The sequence below is a fragment of the Cygnus olor genome, chromosome 2 (assembly GCF_009769625.2).
Source record: "Cygnus olor isolate bCygOlo1 chromosome 2, bCygOlo1.pri.v2, whole genome shotgun sequence".
Lineage (NCBI taxonomy): Eukaryota > Metazoa > Chordata > Aves > Anseriformes > Anatidae > Cygnus > Cygnus olor.
In genome coordinates, this window is record NC_049170.1 from 85976580 (window position 1) to 86001856 (window position 25277).

A 25277-nucleotide genomic window follows, 5' to 3' on the forward strand; every position below is an offset into this window, starting at 1 on the left:
GATGAACCAGTAGCCCTGAAATCATAATAATATATTTTTGTCAAATCTGAATGTAGCTCCCAAACCATGGATTTACTCAAGTTAACTCTGAATGAGTTTTTTAAGCTTTAAAAACTCAGTCTACTGCTATTTCCTCGTCTCTGGGCTTTAGTGACTGAGCTCTGTGAAAGAACTTCATTTCAGGCCTCACAAAATTCTTTCCCCCCCCCCAAAAAAAAAAAAAAAAAAAGATTCAACAGCATGACCCTTTTAAATAACCATACCCCATTTCTGTTTTTTAGAAATTACACACACTTATCCTATACCAACCTGAGGTGTATCATTGACAAACATGTTATTTCCCTTTTTAATATAATCAGTATCACTAATGAAATCCTTTATTTGTGGTCCAGATTTCAAACACAAAGAACACAAAACAAACATTTTTCTGCTTACACTCCAAAGTATAAACAACAGTAATCTAAAAAAGTCCAGAGGGCACAATGAGCTGTGGTGCAGCACTATGTCCCTTCCACACATCCGTGAGAACGCGGTGTGCTCATTACCTTCAGTAACTGCCAAACTATTCAGAACATTTAATACGTTTTGCAAAGAGGGAATAGAAAATTAATAACATTCTGGAAATTAAATATTCTTAACAAATTTACAAACCACTCAAAGACTTCCACTCTTTCCAAATGAAACTGGAAGTTGCAGAAGGGATAAAAGACATTAATTGTACAACAGAGCCCATAATTTACTTCTTTTGATTCCAGAGGCATACTGTGTCTAAAAAGTAACATCTTCTGAAAGTCCTGTTTCAGTTTTACCGAATTTTAATGGACTAGAAAGATAGGCAGGAAAAATCAAGAAATGTTGCCAAGAGCAACTCCAAACCAAAACATTTTAGGGAAGAAGTTGCCAACTTATTAATACATTAATACATGAGTCTTACGAGGAGTGGCTGAGGGAGCTGGGATTGTTCAGCCTGGAGAAGAGGAGGCTCAGGGGCGACCTTATCGCACTCCACAGATACCTTAAAAGGAGGCTGTAGCGAGGTGGGGGTTGGTCTATTCTCCCACATGCCTGGTGACAGGACGAGGGGGAATGGGCTAAAGTTGCACCAGGGGAGGTTTAGGTTGGATATTAGGAAAAACTTCTTTACCGAAAGGGTTGTTAGGCATTGGAATGGGCTGCCCAGGGAAGTGGTTGAGTCACCATCCCTGGAGGTCTTTAAAAGACGTTTAGATGTTGAGCTTAGTGATATGGTTTAGTGGAGGACTTGACAGTATTAGGTCAGAGGTTGGACTCGGTGATCTTGGAGGTTTCTTCCAACCTAGATGATTCTGTGTGATTCTGTGACATTTCTATGCCCTAAACAAAGCCCATAGGCCAACATGAAATAACATCCTCCTTGATTTATTCCACTACAATTACCAATAACATATTACTGAATTATTAAAATACTATATTGACTGCAGATGACCATGGTTCTTCCTTAAAATACAACACAATTCAGCAGCCTCAGCAACAAGCACCCAACTAACCCAAATCAGGAGAAGAAAAGCAAAACCACATATCTCGTCATTTGAAAATTTCTACAGAAAACTACATCTTAGAACATCTATTGTTTTTCAGACTTCAGCTTCAATACTCCAGATAACACAGGTCTGCAGCTATGTCTGGAAATAAAATGCATTTCCCTGAATAACTTACAAAGCACAACTTTTGTAAAATCACTGCAGTTTTGAAGTCATGCTCTGAGACACAGTGTTTTTCGAATAAGGCTGAAGTAACTTGAATGGTTTTCTTGTTCTACTGATATGTTTATAAAAACGCATTTACTTCGAAACTTCAGTGCCATTTTGATACAAAAGTTAAAAGAATTCCATTTCCCTAAAATGACACAAAGATAGAAAAGAGCACGTATATGCTTTTCAAAATGAAATCTATTTTTTTCCTTAAAATAGAGATTTCTAACAATTACAGCTAGGGTCACCACAGTACCACAATAAAAACTGTTGTACTTCACCATTTGAAAGTTCTTCTGCAGAACAGGGAGGGAAAAAAACAACTATTATTAGGATTTTTTTAAAAAAATATTTGTCTGTGGCATGTCCTGTAGTACAAGTATCAGAGTTTAGTTACAAGCCAAAACCCAACTGCAAACACCGGTGCATTCTCTAAATGCCATAGCATCTGCAGCCAGCCTGTCCTCTTCAATCAGTGGGCCCAGCCAGGATGAGGCTGTAAAATTCCTATAAAAGGCTGAGAATTACAAAAGGAGGACAAGTCCTACATCAGACTTCAAGAGGACAATCTCTTTCCAACAAATCAGTAACCCAGCTGACCACAGGGTACTCAAAACATTTTTGATGCTCAGTGCATTTTTGAGTAAAAGATAACACTGCTACCTGGAAAAATCCTTTGTCTTAGAAGTTAGTCTTTCATGAGGTGAGGAGAGCAGCAAGGTGTGAGCATATACCCATAGAGCGTATATGCATAGCTGAGTGGCAATGCACCTACTAGAAAACAGTTGCATCACATAATTTTTTGATCAATGTTAATTTTAACACTGATAAGCACTGTATGGCTATAGATTCTATCACTTAAGGTGGGTTTCAGCAAGACATTACATTACTGACACCCCCGTGATTAGAAAACGACTAACTGTGAATTAAGTCTGCGGCAATTCAGAAATTAAGAGAGACATAAATTTATACGGCCAAGCCCCAGTTGAGAAACTTGTGGTCTCATTTACCAGGGTATTCAGCGTGCAATTAATCATTAATTCCACAAAGCACCTACCTGCCAAACCAAGTGTTCCTTTACAACAGCTGTACCCGATAGACAGACGCTCAGCACAATCGTATGAGACGCAGAGGTCAAGACGCTGGCAACTATAGCGTCCCTCATGTTGAAGGGCAGCATGGTATACACCACGAAAATAATGAACAAGAAAAATGATACCTGTGCAAGACACAAAGACAAAAAAGAAGCATGTCAAATTCACTCCTGAATAATATTTAAAAAGTAGCATTTCATTTTGAACTGTCATCAGCATACAGTTATGTTGTTTTTTTTTCTTATAGGAAAGTTACTGTTAACCATTGCAGAAAATTGATTTAGGAAGAATTAATTTAAGAAAGTATTGGAAAAATTGCATTATATTTAATTTAAGAAGTGCAGTTTCAAGATACCACTTCATGGTTCAAGAACTTCACAGTTCTCCAATGTATTTAACGTTTCAAATTTAACTTTAAATTTATCTTTTCAAAGTTTAATTTTATTAACCATCCTGTTTACTGTTAGTGCAGGTCTCCTGAGACTAGTGGTTTCTGATTGTAAGCTGCCTTACAGAACAATTAATTTGCCAAATCACTCCACTCCAGGGTCTAAGGAATTGCAATGCAGAGAGACTTCACTCATCTTGATGCACTAAAAATTTACAATTTCATAAAATGTTAGATTATACAAAAAGCCAAAATTGAGACAAGCATTTTGGTTTAACAAGATTATACTTCATGTGTATCTACACGATGTGTGTCAAATTCAATAAAAACATGACATTTATTTGGACATGAAAAATAACTTCAGACAATCACAGCCCATAAGCAGAATTTATGGTTAGATTCTTAGAAAAAGATGCTGGTATCCACACTAACTATATGGAACAAACTCTCCAAATGCACAATCCAAATCAGTAAACTGTACTCCTTCGTTACACATACAAAAGATTATGTATTTGATGGTATGTATACATTCCAAGGTTGACCACATATTGAGAAAGCATAGGTGGATTTGGGAGACAGATTTTGCATACTGTAGTAGCCAGTTTTGGAAATGTGTCAGCCAGATAATCAGCTGATAGCACAAGGAAACAGAAGCATTTGACATCTCTTCAGTTTCAGTCCTCCTTAAAGCTTTAACAGTCATCAGATACTAATGAAACCAACAGCAAAGAAAAGAGCCTAAAAACTTGGTCTGGGTAAGAAGAGGATTATGTAAGTATGATTTTTTCAAATTATCCTGGCCTGGTAAAAATCAGCTGGGATACTGAGAGAGCTAACTGATAATCTGAAAACTTGGGAAACATGCAGAAAGTTCTGGCAGGCTGGAAGAAGGAAGCACAGAATATGCCTTTGAAAGGCTGGGAAAAAGAAAAGGTAAGGAGTTAACAACTGGTCAGTTTAGCTTCAATTCCTGGAGCAGTAACAGACTAAATAATAAAACAATTCATAAGCACGAGTACTGAAATTTAAAACAAAACATAACACAAATGTAAGTAACAGCAAATGTGATTTTGCCGAACAAAAATCATGTTAAAAGCAATCTCATTTTCTTCTGTGTCACAAAAACAGGCATCTAGGTAGGGGAAGAAGCTGAATGAGTTAGGTGGTAAGAATGGAAGTGAAAGGTCCTGTGATATAGACATAACATGGCTGGATACCAGAGACAAAATACCTTACAGGCACATAAGACCAGCTGCCTCAGACATGTTTCCTGTTAAAAAAAAAAAAAATGGTTTGAAGAAGAATCCTAGTCCTGGGAGATGGATTAGGATTTCAAATGCCTTCGAGTCCCAGGGACTTTTCATGGAAACAAGGTTTCATTGTTTCCAAGTTTAGCTTTCTAATCGACTTGGGGGCAGAAGTCATTTGCATATTTGTGAGAACTTTGTGATTAGAAAATAAAAAATTATCCTTCTCTAACTGGATTGTTTCCAAAAAGCAGGGCTTGCATATTTTATGTACTTGAATATGGCTTGGCTGTATTGCCAGACTAAACAATCCATCTGACTTGTGAGGTATATGCTAGGTACAAACTAAAACTCATTAGTGGATTTAAGGTATAATATGATGCTGTTGTTTTTCAATTTCAACATAAAACAGACTGCTAAGCACAGGAAAATATTTTGGTATATTGCAATATTTCTAGTGGTATTCAGCTCGGTACCTAGAATAACACTGCATCAGCCACACATTTGTAATACTGCTACCAACAACTACCCTTTCTGTAAGGTACTCCACTACTTTCTTTGGTTAAAATAAATGGAGAATTTTAACCTTCCACAAATATGAATAGGGAGACTTTTCAGAAGTTTCAACTCCACTTGACACTATGCATTCAGACCTCAAATTCTCAGTTACTCAGCATCAAACAGCTGGACTGGAACCAGGCTAAAGAACTCTTGACAACAAATTGATCTGTCAATTCTTATATTTGCATATAGATAAACACCAGATGCTTAATGTGCATCAGAAGGCAGCCAGTGCACAACCTTGAAATTAGGGTATGAAAATGCTGTGGCAGAGCAGAAGAGGTACCTGCCATCTTTGGCTTGCTAACACACTCTGAAATGCACATGGGAATGGCTCTTGATAGTTCTTGACTCTTGGTGACCCCTTTTCTCTATTTCCAGTAATGGTCTAATGACCCAAGGAGTTGAGAGCTCCATTTATCACAAAGGTTCCTTTTTGATTTCACTGTGGCTCAAAAATATTCTCCCTGGGTACCCCGAAATATAATGCTTCTACCCTTCATCTTTAGAGCAGACATAAGTAGTACGTAAAGCTTGGGAACACTCCACGTATTTCTAAAGTCCACGTATTTCACGTATTTCAGTTTGATGCTATAGGATGTGATACTCAAAGGCTTCTATGTAGGGTGGTTCTTCAGGTAGAAAGAGGCAGGCTTTCTGGACTGAGTCATAGTCTGCAGAATGCACAGAAGCCTTTGACTTTTTTCATGATCTTTTTGCAATAATTTTCAGAAAAATTGCTGTTACAAACATTAAAACACAGCAATGCCAAGCTCTGAAGGACCTGACTATTCCACTGCAAGAGTTAGAACAGAGTGGAGTAGAGTGGAGTAGAGTGGAGTGGAGTGGAGTGGAGTGGAGTAGAATGGAATGGAATGGAATGGAATGGAATGGAATGGAATAGAATAGAATAGAGTGGATTAGAATAGAATAGAATAGAATAGAATAGAATAGAATAGAATAGAATAGAATAGAATAGAATAGAGTGGATTAGAATAGAATAGAGTAGAATAGAATAGAATAGAACAGAACAGAACAGAACAGAACAGAACAGAATAGAATAGAACTAACAGAACAGAATAGGATTCAGTTGGAAGGGACCTTCAAAGATCAAGTCCAACTGCCTGACTACTTCACGGCCAACCAAAAGTTAAAGCACAGTTGCCAAAGTGTGTCACTGCATGTGTGCATTTGGTGTGCACATCCATCAGTAAAAAGAGTATTAATTTACAGTGCACTGTTTTTGACGCTGTTAAAAGCAGGCTGTTCCAACAAAGTGTGCCATCACCACAAAGCCTGCCGCTGTTCTGAAACTGTGTTGGAAGCAATCGTTGATGTGAGTCATCACTACCACTGCCTAGTCGAAACATGCCTTTTGTCCTGATCTGAACTTGGACTGCTTTAGGAATTGGCTTCTCAGACTTTTCTGAAGAGCTTGTCATTTTCCACACCTTGGAGATGAGTATCCTTGAGTGAACCTTGGGCATTGATGCTACACATCAAGGCACATAATATTCCCTTTTGGTTAACACTGGTGTAACATCTTACAGAGAAGCAGGTGGCTATCCTGCTTTGATTGAGGGATATCCAGGAGTTTTGCCCATCATTCTTGACTGTCAGATTTTATCCAGATTTTATCTGAATCATACTGATGACTGTGACCTTGGAGAACTGGTATGAAGTAGATAATACTTGGTGGTTCACAGACATGACTGTTGGAAAAGTCACTGTTTTGGACTGTTATAGCACATACTGCAGAGGATTTGGAGCCTGTGGAACCAGCCCGTTCTCAGAAACCTTGTCTCCCTGCTGTTGTCAGTTTCTTTTCTGAGTGGTGTAGCCTTAGCTCTGAGGGGTATCTGGAGCAGAAAGTTTAACATTTTTCACACTTCAAACTGTCCTTCCTTGCAAATATGATGCCTCAGGGGATGTTGCCTTTCTTACTGAGAAGTGTATAACAAAGATATTAATTATTCATTTTATACAAATTATGTTCCAACAATGACTCACAATTCCCCCAGCTAGTCAGCCCTTATCAGACTGTGTTAAAGAGTTAATCATAACTGGCTTGGCGTATGCAAAAATCACTCAATGTTATTCTGACCAGAATTTCCCCTTGGGGAGTATGACATGTTGACACTGAAGCAGGCATGTAAATCTAAATGTGCTGTTTCAGTATGAACCTAGAGGAAAGCACTGCTCTGGACACACAGCAGTAGTGACACAACAGTTTATGAAATATCTGTAGTTCTTCAGGACAGCTTCTTACACACTGGTGTAATGACAGCAAAACTCTTGGGAAAATAGAGGTCACTTTTGAATGTAAATCCAAGGAAGATTCTGTTCCCATAATTAAACAGTTAGACTACACATATTCACATTAAGTGGGCCAACCCATTATACGATTGCTTTCAAAGGTTTTTGAGTATCATCTTTCTCCTTAATTGTTTAAAGGGAGTATTAATAGGTAATTAAAAATTTTTTCCCTTGGAAAGAAAGACACTTGGATTATGGCTACTGATTTCAAAGGTTGTCTATGTACATCATAGCACAAAAGAAGATACACTAGTTTTTTTTTCTAAAAACATAACTGAGTTTCATGGTATAATTGGAAGGACCTACTAATCTTACAAAATTTTTACAAATGCTATATTCATGATTTAATACAATGCATGTATTAAGGTGTCAGAAAGGTATTTATACAAGCTATAAACTGTATGTTAAAACTGTAGGCAGAGTAACTGATGCAAATACATAAAGGTCTTTGCCACTCTACGTGTTCTGAATTCCAGAAGTCAAACCTGCTGACTCAGACTTTTAAAAGCCAGGCAATGTGCAAAGAACTAAATATGCTCCCCATATAAAACAAAAATTTCATTGAGTGTTAAAATCACCTTCCGTTCTGAACCACCTTTGAAAAGTCTTAAATTATGAAAGTATAGAATAAGGAAAAGGTGGTCCTGTTGTTCATCAAATCCTGCAATAATGGGACAAAAGGGCATTGAACAAAACTAGTAGAAGATTGACTTAAAACAGATGAAAAGAAAGTACATCTTTACGTAGCCAATTGTGAACTTTTTGAACTTACCACCACAGGAGGTCATCGTGTACCAGCAGGTTCAAAAAGAGATTAAACAAATTCCCGGACGACTTGTCCATAAACCAATAATAAAAAGACCGGGCAGGGATGTACCCTCTGACATTTCTAGAACCACTTGGGATGCTGGGGAAGTACAAAGGAAACAGACCACAGGAAGTGATCCAGTTTTGTGCTGTCTTTTAATAGCAGCTCCTCTTGCCATTCTTACAGACAGAATATGGTGGTAGATGGACCATGACTCTGACTCTGCAGGAAATTCCCTATGTCCTTATGCTTACACTTTACTGCACTTTATTTAAGAGAGAGAGAGAGAATAAAAAGAAGCACTTATGACATAGTACCTTCCCTGGCTTTAAAATAAAGCAGGGTAATTCAGAACAAGAACTGAAAGTCCAACCAGACTATGAACGGAAAGCATTGTAGAATGATTTGCTAGTTAGAAGGGAGTTGTGAGAGGAAAGTTCAATTTTCAGCAACGCCAGGATGTAATACACAAGAAGCTAAGTTTTAGTCTATACAAAAACAATGGTTTTTCAGTGTCGGTTATATCATAAATCTCAAGAATATAAAACAAGAAGGAAAGATTTTGCTGTGATTTACTTAACAAAATTATGTCCACAATAAACTCTTGCTACAGTCACTTTTACCAAACATGAATTTTTATTTCCTAATGATTATCATAGTAGGTAGTAAACAACCCTGTAAATCATCCCTTGTTCTTGATCACGGGGAGCTTTCAAGCTAATAATGCCTTTCTTTTGTGTGGAAGTCTGGGTTTAAATGGCATCAGGAAACAAATATTCATTACAGCCTCTGCCAAAAAATTAACCACAACCACTAGCAAAATAGGATAGAATAAAAACAAGTTTACTGCAGGAAAGTGGATACTTTAAATTAAAATGACTGCACAATAAGGATCCTACAAATGTGCTGCTAAAGTCACGGATTAATATGACAAGATGAAAGACTCCAGAAAAGGAAAGAAACTTCACATTTGAAATAATCAAAAGATAATCTGATTGCCTACGGTCTGCTGTTTGATTGCTTTCCATGCCTCAGAATCTTTTCTTTCATTGAATGGGATCAGCAAAAGGGACACAGGATCTGGAAGGAGTGACCCAAGGACAATTAATGGTGACCCAATGATCCATAACAATTTCTGGTCCTTCCTGCTACAAAAAGAAGGGACTGAGCTACCATTATCTCCACCAGCCTTGAGATTATCCCTGTGCACACAACCAGGAAAGGAAGACTTTGGTTCAATCTATAACTCACTTTTATCATTCTCTTCCTCATTTTATTTCTCCTCTTTCTGCTGCATCTCACTGGCCTTGTTTCAAGCATAGTAGAGTCTAATTAGTCAAGAAGACGGATTTATCCTGTTATAACACTGACAGGTTCCTGCAAGGAGAAAGGCAACTTCACAAAACACTACGTAGTCCAACAACAGCATGTGTTTGCAGTGATTTGAGTTTCTACCTGGACCAAAAGCAATAAACTATGCTTTTGTTTTTTCAGTGATGAGACTAGTGAAAAGCATCAGAGAGAGAGAATACATCCTTCCTCTCTGCAATGCTTCCCTTTTTTGTTTTGCCCATACATATTAAGAGCAGAAACCTACGACAGCATTATCTTGTGATTATCACAACTAACATTGTAAAGGGACAGTTGATACAGTCTTTAATGTTACCTAAATAATTTTTCATAAAATGTCTTCTTTTTCCTACAACCAGTAGGAAAGAGATTTGAAGATGTAGTTAAAACCAAAATCCTGTCTTCCCAAGCCACAGAAAAATTAAAAACAGACTTCTTTAACTCTGTCTAAGCCCATGCGGCATCCCCATCAGAAGAATCACAGACCCATAGATGGGTTTGTGTTGGAAGGGACCTTAAAGATCATCCAGTTCCAACCCCCTGCCATGAAATGCTACAGAACAGCACAGAATTCTAAAGTAATCTATAATTAATGCATTTTTTAAAGTGGAAAATCAGAAGAGATCCAAATGATTATATAGCATATGCAAACAGACAGAAGTCCAAAGCAATAAAAAATAATTTCATTCGGACTATTAGGGAGCTAATTTTATAACACTTAGGCACCTGTACCTCAAATTTAAAAGGAGTCTAATGAGAACATAAATGAGGTAGGGAAGTGAAAGGTCCTATTAAATACGTCTTCTAAACCAGGATTCCATTACTGCAATAAACTACAGAGATCCATCAGGATAAGAAACATTTATGTCTCCAAATCTGAAACCTATTTTCTTAAGCATTCACAATTGCCCGTTTTCGAGACAACCTCCCGGACTAGATTGCCTTTTGGACTTTCTGTTTTCCTAAAGAATGTGTACAGAGGTTGCCTGCTTACAATACCAGCACCAAAAATACCTGCCAGTGTTATTAGTTCCATAATAAATTAATTCGCAATAGTATTTTATTCTCGGCACAACTGTGTAGTTCCTTGCTCTATACAAGTTCATACCGAAACTAGTTTTAAATTATTGTGCCTCTGCCCATCAGTTCATTGCAACGCTTAAAGTTACAAAGCAAATTTTCACTGCAGTGTCCGTAACATTGTTATTCAATTATCATTTTTCCCTATGTTCCCATTCCAGTCCTGTTCTTCTGACAAAAATGTTTAATTCTGGTTCCCATTAATGAAATTGCTAGCTTTGTTTCTAGATTTGGTTAACTCTAACAAAACCTATGTGAGGTCCAAAAATTGGCAGCCACCAAAAACTGGTAGAAAACCATTTAGCAAAAAATACAGTAAATTCTGAAGGCTGGACAATGCCAGACAAATTCAAAGTGAGAAACTATAGGTACACATTAAAAACTAAGGAAACTAACCCTGGGAGCAGCATAAACAGTGCTGCAGCAGAATTCCCATCATTGGGAATTCAAGAATTTTTCTAAAATGCTTCAAAGCTTCTATTGCAGCTATTAGAGTTGCACTAGAAATTAATGCAAGCAAGTCTAAGTTGCACTAAGGGTCAAACAAAATTACCACGTATAGTGCCTGAAAAAAAACTAGGAAAAAATGTATGCATTCGAAATACAGTATCAAAGAAATTAGGAAGGCTGAGAAGAGCGAATAAAATGAATAAAAAATATATAAACAATTCTATTAAATAGCATTTCTGAAGTAAAAATCAGAATATATTCTGTGGAAGTGGGAAGAAGAGAGAGCTATAGAATCTGGGAGTGTTTCTCAGTACAGGTACTCTAGCGGAACAACGCTTACAAGAGCACTTGAGCTATCACTTCATCTGTGAGCACAGCACCATATCAGGAAGTGGCTTTAAGAGGGAGCCTTCATCCTACAGCTGAGTAAGAGCTCGGCAGAACTGTCATTCCAGGTGCCTGTTAAAATTCATCCTTGCCACAGCCAGAACAACAGGATGAACGTGCTCACTTGAGATCATTCCCCAGCCTTCCTTACAGTCATGTTTTCCCAAATGCCTACATATTAGGATTTTGATCCCTTCTGCAGAAAGAGCTAGGGATCTCCGTGGATGCACTCACTGATGTGGGCAATGCTCCAGGTTTTGGAGGGACTCCCCTACTTCTCCCAGCCCTCCACCAACATAACAGCAGGCCTGCAACACTCTTGAGCCCTCATGCCAGAACCCTCTATACAAAAGGTGCCTTTATATCAAAGATCAAAGACTCCAGATGGTTAGACAGTGCTCTTCTTGTGCAATAACTGCCTAATAACACATTTAAGATATTGCAGAATCACAGAATCAGAGGTTGGAAGGGACCTCCGGAGGTCATCAAGTCCAATTCCCCTTCTCAAGCAAGGCCACCTAGAGCACGTTGTCCAGGACTGTGTCCAGTATCTCCAAGGAGGAAGACTCCACAACCTCTCTGGATGGTGCTTGACCATCACTCTTCCAGTAAAAAAGTATTTTCCAGCATTCAGATGGAATTGTGTGTTTTAATTTGTGCCCGTCACATCTTTCCCTGTCAGTGGGCACTACTGAGGACAGCCTGGCTCCCTTTTCATCACCATCAGGTATTTAGACACGCTGATAACATCTCCCCTGAGTTTTCTCTTCCCCAAGCTGAACATTCCCAGCTCTCTCACCCTCTGCTCATACGAAAGATGCTCCAGATGCTTAACTGTTTTCGTGGCTCTTCACTGGACTCGCTCCAAGTAAGTTCATATTTTTCTTGTACCAGGACAGGACACAACCCTCGAGATTTGGCCTAACTGGTGCTGAGTAGTAGGGAAGGATCACCTCCCTCAAACTGCTGGCAATGTTCTTCCTAATGTAGCCCAGGAAATGACCATGGTCAGGGCCAGCAATGTACAATCCAACCTGCTAAGGAGGTCTGAGCCCTGACAGATATGTGCTGTTTCCATACTGACCCCCAGGAATTTCACAGCCATCAAAGCAGCCTTGACAGCACACTGAGCAGCCCTGGAAGTCCTCTGTGTTTGTGCTTAGCAGCGAACCCACCACGATCAATGCTTGAAAGTGAAGAAGTGAAAACAGGGTCATGGTGAGCAGCAAAATGTGCAGCAGCTCAGCAAGCAACTGCAGCACTGCATGCTGAGGTGCACAAGATGTTTCAGACTGAAACGTGCCCCCTAACCTCCCAGGGAAGAAGGGCAAGTCTCTTCCTGATCTTATCTACTATCAGGCAGGAGCATGCCGATGAGAACGAAGAGCACTCGCTCCCTCTAGAGAGCAGGAGTTCTCCTTTGCTTGAGCCACACACGGGACCACCGGGCGTCCAGTGAAGGGCAGCACCCCCAGTGAGCTGACACTGTCTGCAGTGGTTGTCTTAATGGGGGGAAAGAGCCAGAAGAGTGAAAAGGGGGCATGCCTGGAGTACATCTGTTAGAAAAAATAGAATAGTAAGGAACCTGAACAAATGAAGTTTGGATTTCCTGTGTGCAAGTCAGCAGTGCACAGATCAATAGCATTCTTTAACAGCTCAAGACAGAAACTGCTGCAAAGGAAAGACATGGCAAATGGAAATGGCTGAGCGGTATGACCCCACTTACATAAACCTGATAACTAGCTGTTTGTTTTTTTTGCAGACTATGCTCTTTCCCTAAGCATATATTTTTGGGCAAACCACTGAAGAAACACAAGAAAGTGCCAAGCAGAAGAACTGCTCAATGACTGCCATGAAATACTGTGACAGTGTACAGAATCGCAATAGCATAATGTTAAAAGAAAGGAAGGAAACAGATTTCTTCTTTAGGAGAGCTGCCAAAATAGGACATAACACCTCCTCGGAAAATTTTGTTAATCGTAGAAACAAAAGACCTAGAAGTGTATGATGTCAGAAAAACTACCAGGGCAAACACTTCCAGAGCCTCCATAGCACTATTTTTCCTCTGCTCTTACTCAGTTGCTCTCATGCTGTTATGCCTACAGTCCTGCACATGCAAATCCAGGGTAGCTCTGGTGGGTTCTCATGGGAAAGGATTACCACTAGCATATCACCTCTTTTTGCCCCCTTTTTCTTTCTCTTTGACTGTGTTTTTTGGTGAACATTAGGGAGCCCAATAATATGCATGCAGAGAGCTTAACAGCCAAGCACCATGCAGCACCTGCCCTTGATATAAGCATGGTCCAGTCATCACTAACACCATCATATGGAGGAATAACCAGCCAGGAGTTTGAGCAAGTCCCAGAGAAAACCATATAGTCTCTATGGGACAATTATTACAGGGAGAACCACCTGCTGCACTAGAGAGGACACATAGGACAGGATGCTTCTCCTGATGCTTCTCCTCCCAGCTGAATGCTGGGGAGAGTTTGTCCTTTTCTTTTCCTCTTCCTCTGCTATTTTATTTCTGTTTCTCCCCCAAACCAGAAAACTTCCACTGCTACAGCCAATGCACAGCATCAGCTACAGACCCTGACCATAAATCTTCGTGCATGTGAACTTGCTGCAACATCCTGTATGCAATGCTGTCTTTCCCCACAACTTCTGAAAACCACCAAGTGATTTCCATCTGGAGAAAGTGGTCAGGTTTCCAAAGCCATGAGACTACAATTTTTACATGAACCCTGGGAAGCAACGGTGCTAGCAACCTGGATGTTTCTTCCTGATGAAGAAAACTACTGCTGTTGTGAAAGAGGCAATCCGGGCTTCCTTTCCCCCTTTACTCCAGACAAGCTGGGCAAGGCAAAAGACAGAGCTGAGAAATAAATAATTCAACATTAATGTATGAATGGACACGTACCAAACCTAGTAAAAGCAAACACAGAACAACAAAACAAAACAATCTCTTTTCTGTTTTTGACACATAAAATCACGTGCATTTTATTACAAACACTGCCACATACACAACAGAAAAGGAAAAGGTACACAGACATTCGTTTCCCACTCTTCCTTCTGCTCCATTTTTGAAACAGCCTCTTTTAAGAACATTGATCTCTACTAGGCTCACAGATACAGATCAGAGCAGTTTGTTCTTTGATAGGAATTTAATTGCAATTGCAATAAAAATCAAGTTAAAGATACAGATAAAAAATTTCATGGTAATTTATAGAAATGGGACCTGTTTTGTTAACATGTATAAGCCTTCATTTGAGAAGAAGGTTTGTCAGAGTTTTGACCCTTTATTACAAAAAGACTGAAAGATGAAAGAAGATTAAACTGGAGAAAAGTTACATGGAAATTATATTAAGGCTCATATTTAACCTGACAGTCAAACAGATTCACCATTAGCACACTCATTCTAAGTATTAACTAATATTACTTTAATATAGCAGCCATATTTAAAATTGATTTATACAAAATTTAAAGCAATTTTGCAACAGACAGCACCGTTGGAGAATATCTTTGGGCTGGGTGATCTAAACTATTGTAATAATACTGATTTTAAATACAGATTCCTTCAAATTCTAAATATCGTAATTATTTTTATAAATTATTAATCGATTTAATGAATAAGGCCCTGACACTAACTGACTAGTGGTCTGATTTCATGTGTAACTCTTGACTGTGGCTATCTTCTATTTGCAAAGAGATTCATTACGTAGCTGTAGGATTATTTAAATATGGTAGACTAAATTAATCCCAGCAGGATGAATATAGAGAAAAAAATATTCTGATCCCTTTTAACAAGTATGGAGTTTCACGTATCGCAGTGTTGCGAATGTTAACATTAGTCAACAACTAATTTACATATTATTTTACATAAGGTTCTGGACATCACTTGTTGAAAGGATTGTGGTATTTTTTTTCACACCTTTCTTTTCACTCCTTTCACACCACAAAGTTTTGTCCGCAAAAGTTTTCAGCAGAACAATTTGTATGGAAGTTTGGATTTCCCAGAGGGAACAGCAACACTCTCAACATTCCAGAAATCTGGTCAGAATTTTTCTGTGAAGTTCCCCAGAATCAGAACAGTACCTTTTCCCACTGAAATGTGTCTATGCAGTATCCCGTGTACATCACAGAAAAAATTATCTGAATTAAACAATAAAATGCTTGGCATGACAGTTTGTTTCTCCACTTAATAGAATCACAGAGTACTTTAGGTTGGAAGGGACCTCTGGAGGTCATCCAATCCAGCCTCCTGGCTGGTTTCAAAGATAGATAAACTTCATATAATGAGCACAGATCTTGAATTAAGGTATTGTTTACCAAAACTGCATGTATTCTTACACAGTGAAAGAGATAATTAAAAGAAAACCTTTAAACAGGGAAATATAACAGTAAAAAGTTGAACTGTTCCTTTCATTTTTTTCTTACAGTAAGAAATAACATTTATATCATCAATCATGATGGTCAATTTTGCAGGTGAACAAAACAAGGTAATTTCTCCAGAAATAGAGGAATACTTTCCATCTCTTTTTTGACATACTCAATCCCAAATCACTATCAAACCCAGTCCCCCAAGCCCAGTCAAGTACCTGATCTTAGTAGGTACATGACTGTAAGAAAATAATTGTCAAAATTAGAACTGTCAAAAAACATTAAAAAAGAAATGGTCACATTTCACCTAAATTATGTAACAGTCTCACAAACTAATGGAACTGTAATTTTTTTTTCCATTAAAAAATAGCTGGAAAACACAGGCAAAAATTTCCACATACTGTTGGGGTGAAATGATGAAAAAGACAATCCAGCAGCAGATGCATGAAATATAAATGAGCCCCCTTCAGTTATGACGACAGTACAGGTTGCAGTGGTCCTCCTTTCTTTTTCTTTTGATGTTGAATGATTTGTATGCACAGTTAAAAAAAAAAAAAAAAAATGGAAGCAGACATACAGATTAACAGTTCTGACTAAATGATGCTTCCTAATAAATATTTGTGGATCTTACTTAGACATCAAAGGCAACCATGCATGGCTTGTAGACAAATAATACAACCATAAGATGATATTGTCAATATATTTCTGAGGAGACCAGTCAACTACAAACGAGCACCTATGCTAAATCCAAAGGGACTGATGGCTTAATTTAGTGTTAATAAATGAAAAAAAAATTATGGTGTGCACTTCAGAAACAGGCCCCTGCTGAGGTGAAGTTGGGCTTCACAGCACCTCCATAATAGCCTATGTGAAAATAAAACTATTCTTCCAGTCAATTCAAAGGCCCAAACATTTAAATAATCCAAAGAAATAAATTAAGATTTAAGCTAAACATAGGTCCTGCATCCTGCATTTATTTTGCATGTGACCCACCCACCCAGAGGACTAATGCACTACCGACCCCACAAAGCTATGCCAATACATGTTGTTATACAAACTAAGCCACCTCATCCCTTCTCTCTGAATGGATTCAGCTTTCTCGACCAGTGTTACTAAAGAATCTCATAACACCTAGCGCAAGGGAATCTTCCTCTTGGAGGAAATGTTTCCTATATTTTCCTTTGAGTTTTCTTGGATGGAAAAGATGGAAATACTTGGGAGCAACACAATCTACTTTTGTTTCTATCCGTTAATGTGCCAATTGTCCCCCACTACTGCAGTCAGTCAGAGCAAGGTGACCGCTTCTCACTGTGTCTAATCTAAGCCACTAGGCCACAGATGTTAATTCCAATTAAATGGCTGGATAAAGTAAGGTAGACAAGCTACAGCTGTAACATACAATATCAGATTCAAGGAATGAGCAGACTATAAATGCAGCACGAACACTGTCCTGGCTGATGAAGAGGAGTGCTTCACCTCACAGTAGGCTGATGAAGAGGAGTGTTTCATCTCACAGTAGGCTGGCAATTTGCAGGTTAATAATTTTACGCATCACAGGGCCTTTCAGCAGGCCAGAGAGAGGAAAGGCACTATCCCTACCAGTAGGTAGCAACTGCTTTATCCATGCAAGGATGGAGACGAAGATGATGATGTGAATCCGAACACAACTGTAGGCCAGGCTAGGTATAAAGGAAACATATGTGTCCAGATCAAATTTCTGATCCATGAATTAAAATGTTTTGTTTGCGTAAGAAGACTTTTCCTATGCATAAGAACATGACGCCCAGCCACAGGATTAGATGAATCCCACAAACAACCAGACATTGTAAGAGAAGCTTTGGAGTTGATATAAGGGTACTTAAATATAAGTTTAATTCTCCTTTATTTGTTGTATCACATCTCGAAACACTTGCATCTATCTTCCTATTTTGTAAATAAATCACATATTTCACAATTATTCTGGATATTCTACAATTAAGCTGGATTATTACAATTAAGCAGGTGATTGGTAGATAAATGGCAAATACCATCTCTTCCAAAGCAATAATCCTTAAAAATGAGATATGAATCACACCATCACATTGCTCAGTACAAACTCCAGGGGATGCACGTACCAGGCTAGACCAGCTGCTTGGAAACTGGTAGAGCATGGTTTTGTAAGAAAGAAATGTCTTCTCATGAAAACCAAATGACTTTTGAACCACAAACCAATGACTTTTGAAATGAGCAGTGGCTTTACCTCCAAGAGTCTTCCAACAATTCTGAAACAACTACAAAGACGCTTCAGTTTATTTAATTTATTTGTAATTCACATTTGTTTTTTCCACTCATTCAAAGGATGTTAGTGAAAGCAATATAGCTGCATGAAAATGCCGAATAGCTGACAGCTAGTTCTACTGCACATGATGTCCCAACCAGTAGATAGGTTATCTCCAAATTTTATAGATGCTACTACTTTAAAGTGCGACATAGCTATACCAGAAACATTTAGCAACTGCTAAGCACTGACTTGTCATAGGCTAGATAAATATCATTATCCTAGCTTGAAATAAACCCGTGTATACCAGTACACCATCATAGCACCTGAAAGAGCTATGTGAGTACTTACCAACAAGGGAAAACAGAGAGAAAATCAGGTATCATAAGACACCATCATTCCCGTAACCATACTTTTAAACATTCATAAAAGCACTTCTAGACTCCTATTACCACATCTAATTATAAACGTCTTACAGACACTGTAATTATTTCCCCGATATGACATGAGAAATCTGAAACAGATCTCCACAGCTCTGAGTTGCAATTTTCTACACTTTTAAGGTAATAATGGACAAATCTCATTATTATTCTGCCTCCAGTCCACTTCTACATTCCTTTTTTCCTAAAGGAATAGTTTAGTGAAAGCTTTAGCTACAAATGGAAAGAAGTATGTATTACAGATGACAGGATTAAAACATAAAACCAGAATACTATAAAAGTGGTGCTTTCAGTGGTACCTCTTGCAGGCGTTGCTCTTCTCAAAAACAGCTCTCACAAGAGACAGTTAACTACGTTTGCAAGGCTGACAATATTAGTCATCGCTGTACTGAAACTGAATAAAAAGATAATTTATGTATCCTCTCATCTATTTCTAGGTGAAATTAACATTATTCCAATTATAATTTTCTTTTTACCACAGAGATTACAATATTTATTCTCAGACATTTTTGGTTTATATAAAAGTCATGTAAATGCTTCTTTTCTAGATCAGGGCATTTTCATTTACATCTCTATACCAGAGAATATGTTCTCTATTATACTTCAACACACAAATTCTTACAGTAAGGAAAACCCTCCTGGTACCAAAGTCTCACAGTACAATGTCTGTTATTATTCCTAGGATGTCTGGAAGGATTTTCCCCCAGATTTCTTCTTGGGCATCTAAATGAATCCTAAAGGATTAAATTTGCTGATTCCTTTCAGTTCTATTAATGTTACTGGAACACGCCAGCTTTCCCTTGTTGTCATGCAAAATTATAGAAATGGTGTACTTTTTTCACAGTCACTTCCTTCCTCTTGTTAAGTGTTATCAATATTAGAGAGGGCTTGCTTCTGTAAACATACAAAAACTATGCCTTCCTGAGCCAGTGTATCTCTATCAAATATAGAAAAAAACAGAGTAAAGTAACTTGACTCTTATCACAGCACACATCCCACGGAAAGGGGAAAAAAAAGGCACTGTTCCTCTGCTGCTGCCACACTCTGACAGATGTTTTCATACTACATAATGGGAAAGAAAACTTCAGTTTAATCCAGGTGGGATTAAATAGGACTAACTAGGAAGTATTGCAAAGGCAAGATTTCAAAGTCCTCTTCCATCCTCACACATGAAAAGCAAAATCTCTCATGCCCTTTGAAACTTTTTAGTGAAGCTGTTTTACAAGCTTGACTTACCTCATAATGATGGTCGGCCATTTTAGGCACTCTACATACCACTGTTAGTGAAATAATAATGCTTGTTATTCCATAATTTTAATTCACACAAGCAGCAGAACAGAAAAGCTTGATGGGGAAGGAAAAAGCCCAAGCTTAACTCTGTTTTCACTTACCTGATTACACTAAATTGGTATCAGGGGAGTCATTTTTTATATAAAGTGGTATGAGGCTAGTATCAAGCTTGATAAATTAGGAATGGATTTGGATACAGACAGTCGAAATAAAATTTCCATGTTTTTTCATTTTTATATTTTATTGACTTTACATACTTTAGTCTGCTCATTTAACTCATTTCAGTAGCTGAGCAATCGTTTAAAAAGTTCTTGGACAAATGATAAATAAGGTGACATTGAAGCTGGGAAAGGCACAACCTCTCCAAACTACCAAATGCAAATAAGCAGAGGTCAAAACATTTAAGTTAAAATATTGTCAGATGGAAGAGAATAAAAAGTAGAAGTGAAGCAATTTATATGTTTAAAATGAATGAGAATTCACACTATGCATTAGCTAGAGCATGATTTTATCAATAGTGATTTTCTTTTGTAACCTCAAGTGTTATTTTTTCCTTAAATCCACTTATCTTTGTTGCATATTTTTTTTCTGTAGGGTCACAGACTCATTCACATACTTGGGATTAGACACTGATGTAAATGAACCAGAACAGCAGTTTCTGCAGACCCAATCATTTTGAGTACACTTTATCTTCTCCCTTCCCTTGTCACACTGTTTCAGTTTGGAAACACTTATTGATCCGAACATTCAGATTTCACCTAACCAAAAGAATCATCAATGAGACTGAGGAGCATCAATACCCTTTCTAATGTAAAGCCTGAAAAGCAGCCCACGGAGCTGCAAAGGCTTTCAGTGCTCCGGCTTGACCTTGGCAAACTCTGCGTTATTCGGGAAAATAATAACATTAAATGATTTCATCCATCTTGCAGTACCCCATATGCTTTGCAGAAAAATATCTTAAAGGCATCTGACAGAGCTCTGCCTATGTGATCACAAGTGTGAGTTTTAAACAGAGAAGATCTGATAGGCTTTATAGTTCTTATGCAGCTACCCAAACTGGGTTATCTGCACCTAATGTCAGTTTCAAGATCCAATATATTTCATCTTGCTACGGCTAAAAGCAGGTTTTGAGTGGTAATCAAAAACCAGGAGTCTCCCTCTTCAAATGGTACTAAATAACTATTTTTAGCCTAGGTATGTTATTCCATACGGGCAGAAAATGTCTTTACATTTTCAATGTAGGAATAAGAAGGAATATGATCTTCACTGTAAAAACACTGCTCTCTATTCCCAAGTGCCTACTAATGTCACCAAAAAAAAACAACACCACCTTTTAGAAAAACAACTAAACAAAAACTTCTTACCTTCAAAAAAATATCTAGACTAAACATAATGTTGACTTTGGAAATGCCAGTATAAACTGGTATCTACCGACAGACATGCTACTACTACTTACTTTAGGAGGAAAATACCTAGATATAACAGAGGCAAACCAGACTCTAAGCCTTCATAGCAGCCAGATATCCCTCTTTCTGGGTGCTGTCCTTCCTTCACGATGGCATCATGTCTTTATTTTTTCCACTCACTGTTTGATTTGGGTTTGGGAGGCATCTTTTGATTTCGATTTACTGGTAGCAGCACAGAAGTGGATACTAGAAACAGTTAACTGCCTTAAAAGCAAAGGGAAAACACACGGACTCGAGTCAGGAAGGTGAAATAATTTGTAGAAAAGGGCAGAAGGAAGCTGATAACCAGGAAACAGCTGTAATGTTACTAGACTATCTCACAGCAAATGTAAAGAGAAATGTGCTTGCTTTTAATAGCAGCATGCAGGACCTGAGCTATCTACATTTATAAGCCCTTCTTTTAAACCTTCTGTTGCAGGCAAAAGTGTCTTGGGGTGTCCCTGGCCCAGGTGGGTGGCCCACAGATGTAGTCCCTTTGAAAAGATGCCCATTTGGGATGGAGCGGGAACCTCCTTCCAGGAGGACACCTCCAGCCAGGTGCCTCATCGCAGCCTCTCCCTCTCTGGAAAAGATGAGTCTTCTGCTGTCATTTAGACATAATTGTTCTCACTTATAAACAACTACATGTGCGAATACATATTTACAAGAGTCTACAGCTTGAACTAAGAAAGGTAAAAGTTCTTGACTGCTTTCCCACACAAACCTATCAGAATCATGCAGCTGACAATACTAGGCAGACTTACCACGCAAAACATGTCTGTACTTAAAAATACGCTGCAACATAGACACCTGTGAATGCATTAGTGAAGTGGAAAAGGAATCTAGACAGGACAAAAAGCCTTCTCCTAAGGCCAGAAAATTAAAACAAAGAGTGAGAACAGCTTAATTATGAAGTAAAAAAATAAGTAAATAAATATCACTACATATTCAAAGTGCTGCTTAATTAAAATAAATAAAAACCAGCATTTCGGAGCATTCTATCTTTGCACTTTTCAGTGAGTTGTATTGCAGAAAAGCACACGAAGCTTTGTGCAAGCTCTGTGCGAGCAGAAGTCTGCATCCAATCTGAGCTCCACTGAGGGAGCTGGGCTCCTCGCCTGTTTGGTTCTCATTCATAATAAAAAGCTCCTCCTGCTGGAATGTGTGAGCCACTCTCTCTCCCAGATGAGTAATTCCACATCTGAAACCCCGTAATACAGTTTTTACAAAGAAATAAATGCAACTAGTGCATCAATGATAAGAAAAGATGCTTGCTAAGCCAAGCAAACCGTAACTAAGTATATATTCCACAGTGGCAAAGCTGCGGTTCTTGCTCGTTTAGCTCAACAATTATGTCAAGTGCCCACTAATGCTGTAGAAACAAACTTTAAAAAATAAAGTTTGACTTTTCATGGTGAAATACTCCATCAAGGTGACCTTGTTTGTCCAGAAACTGAAATTAACCACTAAAACAAACAAGAGTCAGACCGACTCTCATGTTTTCTTTTTGATTCTAATAAACACGGAAATGAAAGCCCAAATAAAAATTATACTGTTTACAAAACTATGTTTGATGATATTAATAATAGTTTGATTACAGTAAGTTTAAATATATTAATAATAACCTACAGAAATACTTTAACACTTTTTGTTTGTTTGCTTTTAAATGGCATTATTTCTTTAAAGGCATCCCTTGGAGAAATAAAAATCTGCTGTTTTAAGCACTTCTCTTAGACAACAGAGTAGATCCACTGACCTTAGAAATAAAACACTTCACACCTCCTGATGCGTCATTAATTCCATTCTCTGAGGAGGTTAGGGAAAAATCATAATTAATGTCCTGCCAGAAAATGGTCTCAGATTTAAGGCCGTTTCCTTAGCTACCAACTGATGAGTTAGTTTTTTGCCTTTTATTAAATGGTAAATCAGCGGTCACTATTTTTTAATGAGGACAGTAAACAGCTTTTTTATATAAACTGACAACTTTAAAACTGGACACATACCTCCACTTAATAATGGTTCGTGTTATTCTCTTGAAATGTTAGCCTAATTTGGCAAACAAAAGCCCCCAAATATCATTTCTGCTTTTAATGAAAGGATTCTTACTTTCATTTTCCTCTGAAATCTAATTTTTTACAAGACCTTTCAAAACTACCATGGATTTTCACTTTCATCAGTGAATTTTCATTTCATGCTCTAGCCCTTGAAATTTTGGACAGAAATTTGCTTTTCTCTCTGAAGAATTAATGCACAGCAGTAATGTTGGGAAGGCAGCTGCAATTCTCCAAGAACAGTGACACTGCCCTTCAGAATGCTTTCCCTTAGACCTTCCTCAGTCCTTTTCCCATCTTTTTCTTGCTTTACTTATTTTCAGATACGTGCAACAAGGGTAAACGAAGACACTTCTTTCAGAAAGCCATATTATTTGGCACGATTAAAAGTACTTCCAGAGAAATGCCACATCACAGCATGATTAGTGACCAGCTGCACAAAATATGGGTTATTTCCTATTTTTATTAAAAATATTTCACAGCAATTTACTCCTTCAAAAGCTGATTCAAGACAGGTGTTACAATGCCCTTGGCCTCGAATTTGCTGTTTTTAATGCTTAACCAAATCCTACCATCTTTTCCTCCTCCTTGTCTTTCTCTAAGAGCACATTTGCCAGTTGTTCTCAGACAAAAAGCAGAACTGTGACAACAAGACACCGCAGCAGCACTTCCAGCCTATTTTGTCTTATCTCTGACATACTTTCCTGTTCAAAAAACCTGCCAAGCCTAAATACTACAGAAGCCTTGTTGAAAGCTAGTGTTAGAATCGTTCAGAAAAAAAAAAAAAAAAAAAGCCTCTCCATATAAATGGGAAGACTTGATGTCCAGAGAGAAAAAGAGCCTTGAAGAGAGAACAGAGGAGCAGACAGGAGGAGGGGAGCAGAAGGGTCCTGAGGGTCACCATCCTGCCTTCTTGAATGCGACCATCGTCGTCCCTCAGGAGAAATCAGGGCAGCAGCTTCCCAAATGCAACAAGCTCAGCAGTGTATTTACATTTCAGCAGCAGTGCAAAACTCTCCTCTCTGATCCTTCAGTTCTGCTCCCCAGCATGGCCCCACGCTAATGTATGTAAGGAAAGCTAGTGGACAACCCCCCAGAGATGGCCTTTTTGGGGAAATCCTTCTGTGAGAGCAGTACAAATTTTACAGTGCCTCTGTGCTGTGAAAACACATCGATCACTGGAAAGAATAGGATCCTCTGGAAGACCTGGTTCCTTTCCTTATTTACCCTAGCTCAGTGAATGCTTGCATTATTGAAACGAGAACAGCTGCCTGCTGCCACCGATGTGCAAGAAGAATCTGGTTGTGTGAGGCTGGTGACGTGCTCTCTAAGCAAAAATATTGAAGTATTGCAGTAGCCCTTCCATGAAATATGCTTCCAGGTACTATTCCAGTACAAACGCTCTTCTGTAACAGCAATTTTAACTCATGAGGCACGTGTTAATGAAATGTTACTGTAATTTGCATCAAAAAATAGTGCTAATGTAATTCAAAATTCTATTGATGCTTCATTTTCAGACTGCTTTCATGAATGCCTTCTGAGAATAAGGAGTGAAGATGCAGCCTTCAGAGCTATTCATTCTGCCAGCGAGTTCCCCGTTCATCTCTGCCAAGAACAAATCTGTTCCGATGCAAACATTTCTCTTGCTTCCACTCCTGAGACGTCTTACATACAACTTAACAGCAATCACGAAAAATTGTGTTCATTTATTTCTGAAGTAAGGACATAAAACTAACTATTGCAGAGTCCAGCTAAATGTGTTGCTTGCCAACAGCTTCTTTTTGATTTTTTTTCTCCCTTGCTTTATGTTCTGTAGTTTTTTTAAGGAAGGTTGGAAAAGGAAGAAAAATTCAGTGGCATATTGTGGCTGCTAGTTCATCCAACTAAATACCTTGTGTGGCAGTACAATTGTACTAGTATGCTTAGTAAGTCTGACCTTTGAATAGAGCATGAAATTTGATTTAGAATTTAAAATGGCACCAGTTTTGGGGGACTTGGGTGGG

At 38.3% G+C, this 25277-nt stretch overlaps 1 protein-coding gene across 3 annotated transcripts in view; it reads right to left on the reverse strand.

Annotated features, from left to right (window-relative positions):
• Positions 1-25277, reverse strand: part of ADCY2 (adenylate cyclase 2) — a 210926-nt gene that overhangs the window by 139231 nt on the left and 46418 nt on the right. For all 3 annotated transcript variants that reach the window (XM_040548261.1, XM_040548259.1, XM_040548260.1), the window contains exon 3: positions 2788-2949. In XM_040548261.1, the coding sequence (XP_040404195.1) occupies positions 2788-2949 (162 nt within the window). The remainder of the gene's footprint in view (positions 1-2787; positions 2950-25277) is intronic.